The following is a 12516-nucleotide window of genomic DNA, read 5'->3' on the forward strand; positions in this document are numbered from 1 at the left end:
CCACATATAAAGAATTTCAAAGTTCGAAAATTGAAGAATTCAGAGATCTGAAGATTTCAAAACTCGAAGATTTATAAATCATTGAATGAACGATCAATGGCAGAATAATGCTACCACCACGAGTGGACGTGATTCGGTCAGGTATATTCAAGCGTAGCTGCGACCACTTTTTCCGTCCGCTATACTTTTTCGTGTCGAGGCTCTCGTAGGCCCCGTTCTTTTGTGTGTTGGTGACACAGGACCCAATCGTATCTTGTACATCGGGGCCTGGATACGTAGAACTGGCCTTTGTCCCAGTACTCGTAGTACGGGTCTCTCGTATTCTCGTACGATTCACGTACACCTTGAAGACCACACGGAACCGTTCCTCGTGACTGGAGTAGTTCTACGAGAGGAGCGGTGGACCGCAGGCAGGGGCGTACGGAGTAATTTCAACGCGTGGTCGTGTAGAAGCTGGAGCATAGAGCTTGCTCTCTCGTGCAAATAAACTGCCTGACCCAACGGGGCGAGTCTTCTCCTTTTTTGCACGTCTGTGTCGTTATCTAGAACTAAATGTCATATTACATTTGCATAAATGTTGCAAGCAAACTGTTCAGATTTTCTTAAACATATAGTAATTTTATATTACGAACGTATGAACATTTGATAGGTCGATATTCTCCTCTGTTCAGAGAGTTACGAAGTTTTTGCGTTAATAATATTAGAGTTTGTTGTTTGGATATGGAAATGGGGGAATAGGAATAAAACTTAAAGGAACATAACGATGATAGTTCTCAACGCGATGGCTTCTTTTTCTTTGGTTAGGATTACGGGCTATTGAGTCATTTTTTTGTACTTCAAGTATTATCGAAGTGGATAAGGGTAATGTAGTTTAAAAATTCTTGGAAGAACAGGTACTCTTTGATAGTGTAGTTCGTGTTGGTCAGAATAGTTGTTTTAGAGATTTATAAAGGGGATTACTTAATTGTACAAGAGCTGGATTTATTTGTTCTTTGCACGTGTAGGTTACGTGTGGTAGATAAGGAATTGTGTCAGCGTGTTTTATGTGCCTTGATAACAACGCCTCGGTGATTAGAACTTTCTCCGATGATGTAATTCTTCAGGTTTAGTTTTAGTTACCTAAATCGTACGTGTTTGCCAAGAATCACTTCGTTGGTGAAGAATCAGATTACTTTTCATTTTTCACTTTTTTAAAATTTATATTTAGTATATTTTCTATTTAGTATACCAGTTAGATAAAGCGTATCTGCTTGAATTTTTGAAAATTTAGCTTGATTCTGTCTGTGTTTAGAATCATCCTTTAATCTAACCTTTGTGGCAACACCTGTTCCAAGCCCCCTTTTTAAACACATGTTCTGGCCCTAGAATATTCTTCGATGCGAATCATCGTTATACAGACACAGGTCACTGCAGAATTTTATTACAAATTCATTTTCCTTTTATTAACTTTTTTCTTTGAGAAAACAATTTTGCTACCGGCTTTTGGCATTTTGAAAACTTCGATTATGTGAAATGCCAATAAAACGCAATGAGAGATAATAATTCTTTGCTTGTTCAACGCAAATTTAAATAAACCCAAACTCAAATAATCCTCAAATTCAGCAAGAACTTATTTATTCAAAATTCTATCAAACTCTCTAAAGTCCTTCTTTCATCCAACTAAAAATCTTCCAATCTTTAAACCAATTCATAAACTAAATAATTCAAAACGGATACGTGAAAACTATTGCCAATAGTTCATCGATCCGCAAGTCTACCAAACTCTTTAAAGTATTTCACATAGCAAACAAAAGGAGTAAAAGTGCTTTGAATAAAAATGATCCAATCATCGAACCATCTTTTACAGAATTTTTTAATACTCAAACCATCGCTCGAACAATTTCACCAAATTTTCCAAAATTTCTTGCCAAAATAATAATTATGAAAGGAATCGTTCACACAAGAATTGTCGAATCATGGAACCATCTCTCGAAAGGAGCACAAATCTGGAGAAAAGAGGCCACCGAAGTGCCTCAGGAATACAGTCCTGGTTGGGCCGGCGGTCGGCCAGGTTGGTGAACGTAGGACAGCTAACCAGGTGACGTCATTGGCTTCTCGGATCTATGTAGGGCCCGTGTCGTCGGTAGGGGAAAGAAGAGGGGCCAGCGTGGCGAGAAACAAGAGGAAGAAAGACGGAACGAAGGGTGGGAGTTGTTCTCCGGCACAGTGCGAGCCGCTGCTTTCAGGTACGAGCGCACGGCGCCGCGTGCAGGTAGTCTCGTGTTCGTCCTCCACGTTTCTCGACGCGATCGAACCTTTCCGCCCGATTCAACACGATTCCTCGGTCTTTAACGTCAACCCTCGCGATATCCAAACGTATATTCCATATACTCCATATACTTCAAATATCGAATAGAAGAGTGTTGAAGCGTCAAACGTTGGTATTGTGCTTTCTTCGTATCGCGGGTTGTTTCGGCTATTTTCTTCAATGAAGCATAAAAACGAAGTTTCAACGCGTGAAAGACTGGCGAATCTAAAAATCCATTGCATGGAAGAGGGTTGTAGCGTGGAATGTTGATACCGTGCGTTCATTTTATCGGGAGTTGCTTCGGTTACTCTTCGATGAAGGATAAAAACGAAGTTTCGACGTGCAAAAGACTATTGAATTTAAAGAAACGCCTTCGAAGAAGTTGATGTTGTTATATGGATCTTTGTAATGGCAGAGTGGATGTTTTGTGGAGGTTGGCGAAGGAACAAGTTACCGTTGATCGTGGTTTCATAGTGTTTACGTGAGCTGGCTCGGCTGCATCTTAACGGAGGCAGTGATTTTTCTGTGGTTTGACGAGAACGAAGCAAAGCTGGAGATTTCTTGGACAAGTAGCTTGATCGCTGCCAAGTGCGTCTTAGATTGTTTAGAGCGAGGCTGATGCGTCGCAGCTAAGAGACAGCGGGATTGAAACGTTAACCGTGAAACTGGCTTTTTAAAATCTCTTCTGGACTTTATACGTCAATTTATGAATCTTTTATAAAGGTTGTAAAGCGAAATTGACGCGGACGAAGCGTTCAATGAATAATCTACCACTTCTCTAATTTCTATTAAAGAGAATTTGTATTTAAAAGAAGATGTAGATTGCTCTTTGTGTTTAGAGAAGATTGACAGACAAGTATCTAATACGTAAATAATTATTCTCAAGAATCTGTGAATCTGAGATTATTGATCGAATTGTAGACGTTTACCTTAAGTTCTTACCTTAAGTTCCATTAAGGGGAATTTACATTCGAAGAGAACATAAACAACTGGATACTTAATACAGGTTTTTCTTATGAATCTATGAATTCTCGAGTGTCGATCGAGACGTGCCAGCAAGAATTTTAAAGAAACCATGTCGGAGAAGGAACGGAGCACGTGGCACGCTGAAGTGGAACGAACGAATCGGGGGAGAGACACAACGAGTCGTTAACGCCCGGAAGAGAGGTTTCCTACCGAGTCAGGTAGAATATTCTAAAACGCTTCCTCGTTATTACGAATACAATACTCGATGATTTTCTGTATTCAATTAGAAAAAATGCAAAATTATTAAACATCGTATTATCGTGAGCGGAGGAACAGTTTTATCAAAGAGAATCTACCTACCACGCTCCCTCGAAGAATATTTATCTTGGAAGAAAAGTTCCCAAGCTAAAGGGGAAAGAAGCTATGCGGGATTTATTCAGAGTGTGAAAGACCACTAAGCTTCGTAGATCGAAGCGGTGACTTCACTTGCCAAACGAGTTTATGTTTTTAATCGAGTCTACGACTCGTCTGGCAACGGGTTCTCCCTCGGTACATCCGGCATGCAATTGCTGGATACGAATCCTCCTTGGGTATTCGCGGAGGATCATCTACCGGGCTCCCTTTCACGACGTGGCCACCTATTTCCCGTCCGTAAACGCGTTTCTTTCTTGTCTTTCCTTCCGTAAAAAACACCAGCCTCGTACCGTTCAACGACTACGGATATTCTCGTCAATATTGTATCCGATAATTTAAATATCGCTTAATACATTGGCCCACACGTAGTAAAAGGTTAAATCGTTCCAAATTTTGCAGCAAAAACATTGATTTATAGAACGATACTAAATTGAGAGCTACTAGCGAGGAGTAGCGTTGAGAATAACCGAGAAGTGGGAATTTTGATTAAGCTGTCCCGAAATCATTCTGAACTTATGGAACGATGGTAAAGTAAAAAATATCAGGGAAAGTAAAATAGAAATATCTGAAAAAGGTGGAAAATTAATAATTGAATTACTCGAAACGTCGCAGTAAGTTATTTTTAATTGAAAGAGAGACGCTGAAGAAGCTAAAATAGTATTAAAATTATCTGAAGAATAAAAAAATATAATTAAGTTGTATCAAATTCATTTTAATTTAAATATATCAATTTATAAAATAGGAAATATTAAAAAGATTAAGATAGTACCCATCATAAGTGGAAATCTTGATCAAATTGAGCGAAAAATTAGAGCAGTAAGTCGATATTAAACTAAAGATTACTAAAGAAGATTACTAAAATGATATCAAGAATATTTAAAAAGTGTGAGTTTTAATGAAACTTGAATTTTATTTTCAACATAAAACTTTTATATACATCTTGTGTTGCTGCAAACTATAATAACATTAGGAGAGAGGTAGAAAGTCAATAGGAAGAATTACAAGCTGTTATCGGAATCGGGAGGAAAAAAGGGATCGACGAGGGACACAAAAGGAAGAGAAGGTCCTGCGTGGCAAGTGCAACGAGCGGATTAAGCGGACTAACGAATCGCGCGTGTAGACACTGCAAACAGAACTATCTCTCCGCGAGAGGATCAGAGAGAGGAACCCGGCAGAGTGAGAATTTGTATTTGCTCGTGACCAGTCGTAGAGACATGACACTCGCCTCGAACGTCGCTCTTATCTCGATTTTCAAACGCAATTTCGCGCTGGGTGTGTTTCCACCGTTACGTGATTCCGTGTGCTTTGCGAACTTTAGAAGAATTTCGTTGACTGTGCGTTGAGATCCAGCAAAAATTTTTAGCAGAGACAATCGTACAGGTTTTGTTGGTAGAAAAGCAATTTTATTTACACGACATATACGATAGTTGCTTATTCTGAACGTTGTAGAAGAAAATAATAATTGAAAAGCAATTTAAAAAATTGTATGATTGTGTGTAATAAAAATGAGAAATGACTAAATAAGAAAAACAAATTACTATTAAATGTTTGAACAAATAGTAATTTAAAGAACGTATAACATGTTCAACTAAAGAATGTGTGAACATTCTAAAGAAGTGACTAAAGAAAATGGACTTAGTAAATTTTTAAAAAGGTGATTTTAAAATGAAACGACGAAGATCACGTCTAGTTTTGCGGACTGAACATCGCAGCAGAAAGTATAATTAATCTCAAAGGATTTCTGCAAGAATATCGAAGCGAAGCTGCTCCTTGAGCATCGTTTAGTAAAAGATGAGACGAGTGGATTCGAAACGATTTCGAGAGCTGACGTTTTAAGATGAAACGGAGACACTTGTAGCCAGTTTCTGCGGTCGAGAGATATTGCGGAAGAAAATGTTGAAGTGGATAAAAGTTCGCCAGGACACGTCGGCGACGCCGACGCCGACGTCGCTCGATCATGAAAAGAAGGACGAGGTGGTGGCAAAGGTCGAAGTTGAAGAAGCGGCGAAAGAAGAGGAGGAAGACAGTGGCATGGAAAGGGAGGACACTCCATCCAACATCGAGTTGAACGATCTACGAAAAGTATGCTAAATCGTATAATTAACGCAACATTTTCTTGAAAGATCCCATACATTACTTTGTACCACCACTTTTTGGAAAAAACTAAAATTAGCTTCAACTTTTATCCTGTTGATAGCTGAAGATCAAAATATGCAAATTTACAAGCTTCTTTGTTAAGATAAAGCGTACAAATTTTTGATTTTCTTACAATTCTCTTGCGCTTCTTTATGATCGTTATTTTCTTAATGCTTCGTCGATTTGCCAGAAGGATGACACAACAAGGAAATGTAAATTTCTTAGGAATTCGATTTGAAATAGAAAGTTTGAAATAGAAAATGATTAATAACTCAGTCATCTAGACATAAAAAAATCCTCTTCTTTCTTAAATTATCGCTCTTTCACCGTACCAACGACACAGATACATATTCTGGAAATGTTGTCACGTAACTTAGGTCTGGATCTGTCAATATTTTTTGTATCTTCTTAAAGAAAGTTAATGGACACGTCTTTTTTTCTTTAAAATGCATTAAGACTGGCAAGATAAGAATTAGTGGTTCTGTGCACGGAAGCATTCGAAGCAATACACATGGCTCCTCTTTAAAATGTCGTTAGCGTTCGATTTCTTGTCCTCCTAGCACTTGAGCAGATTTCCCATACCATTCTGTCTTCTTTCGTCAAGTTTGTAGAGATTGGGCAATTTCTAACTGGAATATTTAAAATGGGATAATCAGTAAACCTTAACTCGTAAGAATTTTCAATTCAAAAGAGAGCATTTATTTATTTCTACTTTTAATACAATAATTCTCTAAACAGTATTAAATACGAATGCCATCTTTTCATAAAATTAAACGAACAACTTCTTCATCGATAATTTCTTTCAAATCGGACTCAAAGTAACTTTGAACATTCTTCCACTCGTACTCTTATGAACTTCAATCGAAATAATTTTCAAGTGACAAAAAGCACATCAAATGAAACTAGTGTGCCATTTTCCTGTAAATCAAGCTCGCATTGGATCTCTATTAATTATACTCATCAATAGTTGCTTTGAAATTGCATCAGAAAGAATTTTCAATATTCTTTCACTCCCATACCTATAAATCACAATTAAACCAACTTTCAAGTGTCAAAAAGCACTCCGAACGAAATTATTCCATTGATTTCCTATAAGTCAATCTCTAACAACTCGTTTTAACCAGACTATGCGATCAATCACAATTAAAACAATTTTCAGGTATCGAGAAATACAGCGAATGAAATTAGTCCATCTATTTGCTGTAAATCAAATTTACGTGATAAATCTTAGAACAGAGTCGCTTTCATTGATCGATTTCACTGACGCGGTAAAGTAATTTCAGCGAGCGGGCTAGTTTTTTTTCAATCTACCAGACTAACCTGCTTCCAACAGGTACGATACCTTTGTCGATGCACGTGGTGGACGTCCAGACAGACTATCGTCGTCTTTACGTCGACCAAAGTAAGCAGAGTCGTGCCATATCTGTCACTTCCATTACCGCCGTCTTCCTCTCGCGGCACTCGATACTCATCGAACGACTTTCATTGAAAAATTTCACCAGGCATTTGCGGTTCTTTGGGTTTGACGATAGCGCGTGCATCGAGTTTCCTTGGGGCGAGTAGGAGTGACAGTTAAAGGACAAGGTTTGCTTTCTCCTGATAAATAACTAGTTTTGTGCCGGATCTTGGATAGTTAATATCTTGAACCGCAATAGTAGATTTCATTGGAACTCAATTTTCCGTAAGATTTCTATGATGATTGGGTTTCTATCATGTATATAAAGTATATTAAAGATTCTTTATTTCTACATTTGTAACCATTTTTGGTTGATATAGTTGTAATAATTCATACTAATGGATATTAGTCGTTGTAACAATTATTCGATCTTTAGTAGATAATGGGAAGAACAGGAGAGGAAATTTTGGGAAATAGAATGTTGATTACGTTCTTGTTTCTATTATCAATTAGGTGGAATAGAATTGAAATGAAATAACTAAATAAATATAAGTAACAGAATCATTGGTTTGCTCGTATGTAGTGGACCGATTCAAAGATTAGAAGAATTAAAGTAAAATTTATTAGACAAAAAGTCTAATGTATATATCAAATTGTTTCTTGTGAAATAAAAGAAAGGTATAAAGATTAAATTCTGTTATTTCTATGAGTCAAGCTTACAAAATTTTTTTACAAAATCTATAGATGCATTTTCTTAATTTTCATTTCAATTAATACGAAACATCGTATTCGATCGTCGAAGATCGTAACACTTTCTATCCGATTTATAAATATATTTATCTTTGTACTTCGTAATGAGAAGTCTTTACGATTCTTGCTATTACATATCAGATATCATTTTCCATCGGAAACCAAATGATCGATTGGTCGATCGATCAAAAACATCCCTCACAAAGAATCTTACGCTACGAAGCTATTACACGGTTGCGTAGCGCTGTTTGCTTTTTTGTTTTTTTCCTTTCGTTAACATTTTTCTCGTCGTTGCGTCTGCAAGTGCTGCACGCGTTGAGCAAGCAGCCCGAAGCGGTGCGTACTGCTAACTTTCTACGTATGACCACCGATCGGTCGAGGATTAGTTACGAAACTAACTCGTTTGCCATAGTCTCGCGCGAAATCGCCATTTATTCGCGGTATTTTTGCACAATCTTTCAGAGAACACATCTTTGGATACGCAACACATACATGACAAAAAAGGCGATTAACATATTCAGCGCTAAAACATTTTTCGTAACGTACTTATTCACGTGTCTAGAGAAAAAGCTTCCTTTATTAACATGAGAATCTTTTTACCGCGTATTTATAAAATTTATATCACACGTGGTATAGAAACGACTTGTTTATCGGAATCTGGAAATTTCTGTTGCTACGTTTTAAGATAATAATGAAAAAAGTGGCAAGATATGGTGTACTATGCCATAGTGTTACGTGAAATAAGAAACTACCCCAATTTATTAAAATTCGAATATTCAACGTTTCGAAATTTTTGTTTCTACGATATTTCTCGAAACACGAACGAACGCACAATGCAACATTGCACTCACAATTTAACACGATCATTTACATTTTACAACATTTTTACAAAATGTCATTTCTTTATCAAGATTAATAAATAAGCGATATTAAGTCTGAAAGTCGTGGAGAAACGATAACAAGTAAATACATAATAAATTTCTAGCGAATTTAAATGTTCAGAAATTTATAGAATGCATGTAACATGCAAAAGTAGATGAGTTATCCGAAGTAAAATATTTAGAAATCCAAACGAGTCTTCATTTAGTTCGTATAAGTTTCTTTAGCTGCATTCATGAAAATACGAATTTGCATAAACGTTCTTAGTCCATAAACAACTATGTACTCCTGCTTATACTCTATTTGGCTTGCACGCGTTCAATCGTATATACCCAAGCATAGTGTGGAAAATAGTTCGCCAAAATTGGCAATTGATGACTCTCTATGACCGAAGACGTTCGCAGCGAACGTTTCGAAATTCGGTTCTAGCTCCTTCTTTCATTCATGTCGAGGTGATATGCTGATTAGGGTAAAGAAACGGATCGCTCGTACGATCGTTTAAAAGTACGAGGATTTCGTTCAGGTTGCCGATCTGATTTACATACACGGCATTTGCATACGTTTACGTAACGGGAAATTGAGAGTGCGTGGGTGTTATGAGTTTCCTTTTGCATTCGCCATTCGGGATTTGATTCGTAGTGGAACAACTTGGTGCTGTGTTTTCGTCAATTTTGCGTTTGTTCATGATACTCGTATCGTATTTTGCTGGTGAAACAGTAACGTTGCGTTAAAAGTAATACAGTATTTGATAGTGCAAGGTGGTGGCGTGAATTAATATTTGTACAATGTATTTGTATTATGTTTTCTGCGTGGCAATAGAATTATTCTCGTGAGGTAAAGTATTTGTATAATATGTCATATATCCTCTGTGATAATAGAATTATTTTTTTTTAAGGCGGAGTGTAAAATTGATTAGAATTTGCCTATAGAATTTTAAAAGAACTGTGTAGAATTTGTAATTTTTCTTGCAGGAGTTTTAAATTTTCCGTCCTGTTGTAAGGGCATATTTCAATATTATTCAGGATATTTAAAAAACTAAATTAAGATTTGTATTGAAGCATCTTTCTAATTAGGATTTACAACCTTATACATTTTGATATACGGACATTTGGGAAACAACATTGATCGATTGCGTGTCATTAGAATATTTTAGAACATGTTGTTTGGGTAATTAATCGACATAGTCTGTTTGAATAATTGAATACAGTCAATTGACGCATACGAATGTTCCGTGAAGTTCTATGAAAATTAGGGTACAGGGAAGAAAGAAAGGTGAGGAGAACCTGTCGCTAAAACGAAGCTACTTTAATATGGAAATTTGTGGTCCGAATTCATGAATAATAATAAATGACTTGAAAAAATTAGTCTTTTATATGGCTACCAAAAAGCGGAAAATTTATTTCTTTGACAGGGCCTACTTTACCCACGAACAGTTTATCTCTTTCCTTAAAAAATTATTTCCAAATCGAACGATTAAGTATTATTTTTAACTTTTGTTTGTAAAAGATAGATCGTACTGGATAAGAAACGAATGTTAAAATGTTAATTTTATACAGATTTCAATTTTTTATCATAATCAATCTAGCAATTCAGACTCTAAAGTATCAATTTGCATAAAATTTATGCACTGTTCGCACAGTCGCGATATCAATTTTATAAATAACGTTGCACAACGTTGCCTATACTTTTATGACATTTGTGCCGTAATTGTTATCCGATGCTGCAGGGCAAAAGTTTCATACGATATTACACAATATTTCTTCGTGCCTTCTGGCCAGTGCATCTTCTGCATCGGAAACGCGATACATGTGTCCTACAAACAGAGATATTTACACAGTCTTCGCGACACATGCCGGGCTCTTTGCTACTGTTCATGCCCTATTCTGTCCACGAAGCGACTGGTCTCTTGTCTCGAATGTTCTTATTCATCAGAATGTTCCACCGTTTAACGTCATGTCACCAGAGAATTGAATACTCGAGTTAATGGTAGTGAAACTCTTCGTCATATAATATGTTGAAATACAGTCTAAAGGAGAACATCTCTTGGTTTAATTTAACGAAATTATGTACTGTAACACTTTAGTCAAGCGATCGTCGTTAGGTTACTCTTTGATAATTTTTTATTTATTTTTCATTTGTAGGTCTTTTCCAATACTCATATGCAACAATTTATTAGTAACATACAAGTAATTACATCATAGACTTGCTCGGATGTGCACATTCGTCTTATTAAGCTTTTCAATCATCGTATCATCACATCAACAAGCATTCGCCTCGATTGTCACATCCAAGCGGACAAAATTTAATTACATTTAACAATAACATCACAATGAACAACAAAATACACAAACAGATACATTATATAAAACGATGGTACAAATGGCACATTTATTAGCCATACAAAAACTCCTAAATCATCAAACTCTTGATTGAACGTCAAAATCATCTTAGCCCCGATGCTCTAACGACTCCGACCCATTCACTAACGTTTCCTCCACGTATCGCGCTAATCCTCCAAAGCAGTGAAACGTCTGTTACCTTGAGCCACTTCGACAAGTAACCACAAAAACTCTATGGGAGTACGACTAGCCATAAAACAATTCTTTTCAACGACACAATAGCAACGTACGTATACTAATATCTCGTTAGCTCGTGCCGCGTAATATCCTAGCGAAAGGCTAAGGCGATATGATCCAAATAGACATTGGAGAGACGCCATTAATCACTGAACGCGTTAAACAATTTCTCGAGCGTGTTTCTCGAAGACAAAAGCGGCCGCCCTCACCCTCTCCTTCTTGTACCCCTATTTTCCGATCGGTTGGCATTAAATTCGTTCGTCACCTTGTCTGTTACAGGACCTTTTCTCGCAGCTGCAGTTTTCGCAAGAGAGCGCGCTGCCGCCCGACACGCTGCGCCGCGCTCTGGCCGAGAGCTTTCTCGACCAGCAAAGGTTCCAGCTCGGATTCATGGACGACGCTGCGGAATGTTTCGTAAGTAGCGATTACCTAGTTCCCTTTGGCCTGTTACGCGCGCGATCGGCCAAGCTATGAGCCGAGTTGAGAGCTTGAATCTAAGCGAAACGAGTTTGCAATTTACTTGTACACGGGCGCTTTGCGATCTTAATCCTTTGGAGATGAGAATCGTTTCGGTACGAAGATCAAAAGGGAAGAGCATAAGCATATACTTCGTAGTTTTGATACGGAAACAATTTTCAAATTAATGTTAATCAATAATAAATATGTTATTAAAATTGTCATTGTTATTTGTAGCTTTTTGAGGAGAATTTCATATAGTAGAGGGATGAGGGTAATTGAAAGTCTGTGAGGCAAATCGTGGAAAGAATTAGGAAACGAAAAAAGGTGGGTGGATTTGGAGGGATTTTATTTCAGGATGGATATGGAAGGAAAGTTAAGAGGTAAAGGGATGAAACGAAACGTTGCACTTTTGAAGTTTTAAAATCTGGAATTGTTGGAAAGGCGCTTTTTAATCTTCTGTATCTTAAGTTTTGTAATACGATTATGAAGATTTTGGAAGATTATGAATTTCGAATGGGGTTATTGGCGATAAACAGCGGATATATACGTATCTGTAGGACATTTAAATATGTAGAAACATATAGAATGTGCACATAATATTTAAAGAATCAAATCCTTCTTTAGATTCTGCTTCTTTAACAAGAAATTTGAAA

The 12516-nt window shown here is 37.0% G+C and overlaps 1 protein-coding gene across 9 annotated transcripts in view; it reads left to right on the top strand.

Annotated features, from left to right (window-relative positions):
* LOC122566427 overlaps window positions 1–12516 on the top strand; it is a 132470-nt gene that overhangs the window by 102191 nt on the left and 17763 nt on the right. For 6 of the 9 annotated variants that reach the window (XM_043723625.1, XM_043723627.1, XM_043723623.1 and 3 more), the window contains one exon: window positions 11684–11818. In XM_043723625.1, coding sequence (XP_043579560.1) covers window positions 11684–11818 — 135 coding nt within the window. Of the gene's footprint in view, window positions 1–2246; window positions 5750–11273; window positions 11454–11683; window positions 11819–12516 lie in introns of those variants that run through there. The other 3 variants (XM_043723629.1, XM_043723628.1, XM_043723631.1) reach the window with 3 other exon arrangements.

The sequence above is a fragment of the Bombus pyrosoma genome, linkage group LG4 (assembly GCF_014825855.1).
Source record: "Bombus pyrosoma isolate SC7728 linkage group LG4, ASM1482585v1, whole genome shotgun sequence".
Lineage (NCBI taxonomy): Eukaryota > Metazoa > Arthropoda > Insecta > Hymenoptera > Apidae > Bombus > Bombus pyrosoma.